The sequence below is a fragment of the Octopus bimaculoides genome, chromosome 10 (genome assembly GCF_001194135.2).
Source record: "Octopus bimaculoides isolate UCB-OBI-ISO-001 chromosome 10, ASM119413v2, whole genome shotgun sequence".
NCBI lineage: Eukaryota > Metazoa > Mollusca > Cephalopoda > Octopoda > Octopodidae > Octopus > Octopus bimaculoides.
In genome coordinates, this window is record NC_068990.1 from 55,120,669 (window position 1) to 55,126,964 (window position 6,296).

At 35.5% G+C, this 6,296-nt stretch overlaps 1 protein-coding gene across 2 annotated transcripts in view; it reads right to left on the reverse strand.

The window, feature by feature from the left end:
- LOC106872589 (myosin-VIIa) overlaps positions 1-6,296 on the reverse strand; it is a 99,496-nt gene that overhangs the window by 8,821 nt on the left and 84,379 nt on the right. For both annotated transcript variants that reach the window (XM_052971213.1, XM_014919623.2), the window contains 3 exons: positions 4,411-4,499; positions 1,662-1,780; positions 48-105 (listed from right to left, as the gene is read on the reverse strand). In XM_052971213.1, the coding sequence (XP_052827173.1) occupies positions 48-105; positions 1,662-1,780; positions 4,411-4,499 (266 nt within the window). The remainder of the gene's footprint in view (positions 1-47; positions 106-1,661; positions 1,781-4,410; positions 4,500-6,296) is intronic.

Consider the following 6,296-nt stretch of genomic DNA (forward strand, 5'->3'; position numbering starts at 1 on the left):
TAAAGAGTAGCGCTTTATTGAAAAAAATAATCAAAAGAAAGTATTACCCTCATCCAGTTCTCTTTTGTCATGAGTGGTATGAATTTCTCTGGTATTATGACTTCCCTTAAAGCAGAAAATAATAATAATAATAATAATAATAATAATGATGATAATAATGATAAGCAGAATCTTTGTCTAACACCAGATCAATCCCAAAATCTAATCAGTTCATGCCAGTCGCAAGGGCAAATATCCCTAAAAGTTTCATCCAAATCCATCCAGCAGTTCTTGAGATATCTTGTCCACAATCAAACAAACAAACACAACTGAAAACAATACTTTTACCTTCGTTAAGGCAGAGATAATAATAATGGTTTCAAATTTTGCCACAAGGGCAGCAGTTTTATGGGGGAGGGGATGAGTCGATCATATCAATCCCAGTGTTCAGCTGGTACTTATTTTATCAACCCCAAAAGGATGAAAGGCAAAGTTGACCTTGGCGAAATTTGAATTCAGAATGTAATGACAGATGAAACATTGCTAAGCATTTTGCCTGGTGTGCTAACAATTCTACCAGCTCACTGCCTTAATAATATTATTACTACTACTAATGATAATAATAATGATAGAAAGAAGCATTGATCTCTTAAATTTCTTATTCCATGTCACTTCCAGCCAAATTTATTTGATGCTCTCATCTAACCACCATTGATACTATATCCAACTTTCCATTCTGAACCACATTTGCTCTTTATGCACTGGCTCTTAATAACTCAAACTGAACATATGTAATACTAACTTAAACTAGTTCTTCTTAATAGCTCCCAACTATAATTTATAAAAAGAAAAAATGCAGTGAGTTGAAAATATATGTAAAAAATATGGCAACGGAAATTAAATGGAGAATAAACCAAAAGATAGGTAAATAGTGATGTCTTGAAAGTGAGGCTTATAGAAAGATGAATGTCTGTTGGAGCATCTGATCTCTGCCTACTCAATATAACGTAATTCCCAGCTTCCTGTTGCCCAGTCCCAACCCCTGAAACTCCTGACCACAAACCACTCATATTTTTTTTTCCAGACATCAGCCTAAAAGTGTTCAGTCCCACCAGTCTGCAAGGGGCCTTCAAACATTATGGCCATTGTCCCTCATTATTTGACTGTCTGATTTAAAAATGCATATTTTCAGCTATATACATAAAAAATGTTGTCAAAAACCTCAACCACAGTACAGAAAATAAAACCACAGTATATAAAATAACATTGCATAATATTAAAATAACATTACAGTACAAAAAAATATCATCGTAAATATCACCACAGCACAAAAAAGATCACCAGCATACAGAAAATATCACTACAGTACAGAAAACATTATCACAGTACAGAAAATGTCACTATAGTATACGAAACATCACAGTGCAGAGAACATCACCCAATACAGAAACCCTCATTACAGTAGAGAAAACATCACCACATTGTAGAAAACATTATCACAGTAGAGAGAACATCACAATATAGAAAATATTGCCATAGTACAAAGAACATCACAGTACAGAAAACATCACCACAGTACAGAAACTACCATTAAAATATCATCATAATACAAAATAATATTATCACACTTGAAAAAAGAAAAAAAAAATCATTGGAATGTTTAAAAGTATGACCCAAGTTACCTGAAATTTGTATTATCTAACTCTGTGTTCTCATGAGTTGCTTTGAAAATTAAGGCAGACAGTTTTACAGCAGTAGCTAGCGGACAGTCATGGAAACCAGCAACATAATTTGGAAGGTCCTATTAAAAAAAATAAATACAAAGACATAATAGAAATAAAATGGACATGTCTTGCATTAAGACTTATAGATTACTTGATTAGACTTAAAAATTATTGAGGCAGAGGAAGAATTTTTTGTTTTAATTTTCTATTTTACTGGTTTAGATGCAGGCATGGTTGTGTGGTATGAAGTTTGTTTCCCAATGACATGATTCCAAGTTCAGTTCAACTAACCAAAGCCTTGTGAGTGTGTTTGGTAGATGGAAACCCTTTGTATATATGTGAGTGTGTGGATGTTTGTGTCCCTTGGTCTTGATATCGCATGAGTGTTGTAAAATGACTGTCACTGTCATAAGTAGTATCATTCATTTCCAATATTCTGCAAGATCATATCTAGCCATAGGGAAGTATTATCTTCCATTGAAACAGGTGAATGTTGGCAACAGGAAAGGCATTCAGCTGCAGAAAAATTCTGCCTCAATACCATGCAATAATATCCAATGCATGCAAGCATGGAAAATTTGATGTTAAAATGATGATGACGATTTGCAGACATTTGTACATTTCTGAACAATACTAGCAACAGGAGTGAATTGTCTGTAGCCATTCATTAAAAATTATTAAAAGAAATAACATTCAGAATTTTTCATTGTTGGTTCCCTGATTTCTAAATCAAAATCAGAAGAGCCTTTACGAGTTAACTCATTAGCATTTATACTGACCGTATCTGGCCAAAATACTTAGCTTGTTTTATGTTAAAATTGACCGGATCTGGCCTCTCATATCTACTCAACAATATGATTCTTAAATAAACAATCACATCATCCTTAACATTATTATTGTTATTAATGAAATTAATTTAATGGAGAGTACTATGCCAATTTGCTGAGGTAGCTATGAAAGGCTATCAAGACCAAATGCCCAAGAAAACTGATGAAAGGGGTCTTGTTTCATCAGAACAATGCTCCAGCACACAAGTCCTTGGTTTCAATGGCTGCTGTGTGTGACTGTGGCTTTGAACTGGTTGATCATCCTCCCTATTCTCCTGATTGGGCCACATCCGACTATTATCTGTTCCCCAACATGAAAAAACATTTGGTTGGGAACCTGTATTGCAATGATGATGACGTCATATCTGCTGTTGATGACTATTTTGACTGACAGGATGAAAGCTGCTTCACTAATGGGATCCAAGCACTGCAACACCGATGGAAGAAGTGTGTGGACAGCAAGGGGGACTATGTGGAAAAATAAACCTCATTTGGTCATATTCCATAAGAGTATCTTGGTCAGCCTATGAACTTTCCCTCTAACTTTTGTATTTAAAAGACATGTTATATCATATAACCAAACTTTTTTCATGGAATGTTTTTGGAGAAATATAAAACGCAAACTAATTTCTCATTACTGGCTTCAGGTTCAAAGGGGAGTAACTAGAATTTAATGACGCATGCTAACAGAATTAGGAGAAATATGAAACTTACTATAAGATAGACCACTCTTCACACTTTGATATATAATACATACTCTCATCATCACCAATTTACCATTCACTCTTCCATACTAGTATGGGTCAGATGGAGTTTACTGAGTCAAATTTTCTTCAGCAACTTGTACCTGTTTCCAAGCAAGGTAATATTTCCCATGGCTGGACATTCACAGAATATTGGAAATGAATGACACCACCTATATGACTGGGACACTCATTGGCATCTGTCATGCAATGTCAAGACATATAATCAGGCACGCACACACACACGCACACACACACACGCACACACACACACACACAATAGGTTTCTTTCTGTTTCTGTATGCCAAATCCACTCACAAGGCTTTGGTCAGTCTGGAACTACAGTAAAAGATACTTGCCCAAGGGGAATGAACCTGGAACCATGTAGTTGAGAAGCAAACTTCTTACCCAAAAGCCATTCCATCATGTATGATATATGTTGTATATATTAAACACACACACACACACACACACAAACACACACACTGTATTGAACTATATTCATATATATGTACACACAATATTAGGCCTACAAATTCTAAATTGTTATGCCTTTATTATATAAATATTCTTTGCTGAACTATTCATTGTTATACTTAAATTCTCAGCTTTATGAATTATATATATGCATGAATTTAGAAAAAGAGTTTCACTGGTTTCCACTTTACTAATGTTTCTTCCTTAACTTTAACAGTATAGTATATGATCAGTGGTGTGGCAGACTGTTTTTGACAGGGTAAAAATGATCAACTTTTTGATTTAATTCTTTCACTCTACTGACTTAAAACCCAACCCATTTTATGCTCAAACTGGCCACATCTACTCCACTGCAATGTCATTCTAAAAATTAACAATCACATCATCAAAATATTGAAGCTACAAGATAATGTGGGATTAATTGAAAGCTATGTGAATAAATAAGTATTATATTTAACAGAATAATCTAAATGCTAAAGGGTTGAACATCTCCAACTCCTACGACCAAAGCAACATTTCTTTTCCTCTCTTCCTCACTCAGGTGAAGCTCTTCACTCCTCACAGTACTGAACTTCTCAAGTTTTTCTATAGACCCTTCTGTGGCAGTTGTATTATATAACTTGCATCAGACACAACAAGAGCAGTTAGCAAAAACCTCACCTGATGATAGCTGAACATTTCATCAGCCACCAAGTCTTCCTTTACATCATCCAACGCCCAAAGTTTTTTCATGAATTGAAATTTATATGCTGAAACATTTAAAAACATACGTTTATTTTTTTGGCAGCAATCTAAAAATAATTTTAAAGGAAAAAGTTCCTGTGTTCATAATGTGTATATTGGTGTGGTACAAACAAAGTTGGTGTGTTGAACAAAAATACCTTATGGTATTTAGCTACATCTGAGTTGTGTTATTTTACACCAGTCATGGGCAAGTGGAGGCACACGGCGTAGTGGTTAGGGTGTTGGACTCATGATTGTAAGATTGTGGTTTCAATTTCTAGACTAGGCAACACATTGTGTTCTTGAGCAAAACACTTCATTTCATGTTGCTTCAGTCCATCTAACTGGCAAAAATGAGTAATCCTGTGACAGGCTGGAGTCACATCCAGGTGGGAGATATATATATGCCATAAAAACCAGGAAACCAGCCCTATGAGTCTATATGACTCAGGAAAGAACTAAGGAACTAGTCATGGGCAAACTGGAGCCCATCAGACTTCTTGAATGGCACACCTAACACACATAATGAATAATTACCTTGAATTTCTTTTAGTAGCATGGTCTACCTGATGATGAGTCATGCCTCATGTGGCCTGCTTCCCACAAAAGGTTACCATGCCTGCTTTATTTCAAGGCTGAGTAGCCTTTTGGCCCTTATGAGATCAACGAAATAAGCACCAGATAAATTACAAGGGTTGCGGTAATGTAGTTCACTAAAACATTGAAGGCAGTACCCCAGTGTGACAACAGTTCAATGACTAAAACCAGTTGAAGACTAAAATAATATCTTGGGCAAAATTTTGTTAGGGATATGAATTTAAAAATCGGGATTACAATCGGCTGATCATGAATTCAAAGCTTGTGTCAACTATTTTGGTTTGGCTCTTAGGAAAGACAGTTACTACTATTCTCAGTTTTTGCTTGAGTTGTTGGTTTAAATACAATCCATAAAAGGTACCTACTCTTAATCACAAGAAAATATTCATTTAACAAGGTACCATCCATTTTAAAGAAAGAATCCCTACATTCATAATACATGTGTATCGGAGTGCAATGAATTAGTTGTTACACTGAATAATAAAACTGACTTAGAGTAGTCTGAGTTATGTCCCTTTACACCAAAATCGCCTTCTGACGTTTTTGTGTCAGGATGTGCAAACATAAACATTTACCAAAGTTGGAAATTGGAGAATATGAGTATTTTTTTTTTTTTTTTGATATGTTATGATATGATACACGTGTGAACTTGTTTCTATCTCTCTATCATCCTTTATCTTCTCATAGTATTGAGGTAGGTGGCTTTATGTCACCTTCCTCAACACTACACCTCCTTCAGTTAAGGAGTCTTGTCATGTGAGTTATTTGGTTATCACACTGAGGGCAATGTTATATATAAAAAAGGGAACCCAGTATACTCTGGAACATTTCAGCTTAGTACAGTCCTCTAGCTTGCCAGCTCCTATCAAGTTGTCCAATCTGTGCCAGTATGGAAAAATGAGTTTTAAATGGTGATGATATATATATATATACACACACACATATATATATATATATCATCATCATCATCATCATCATCATCGTTTAATGTCCGCTTTCCATGCTAGCATGGGTTGGACGACTTGACTGAGGACTGGTGAAACCGGATGGCAACACCAGGCTCCAATCTAAATTTGGCAGAGTTTCTACAGCTGGATGCCCTTCCTAACGCCAACCACTCTTGCACAATGCGTCTCCATCTTTCCTTTAACTTGAAAATACCCTCTTCCCAGAATAGAGGTGGTTTCATGGCAAATAAGTCGAAAAGTAAGCTACTATAAATCAGC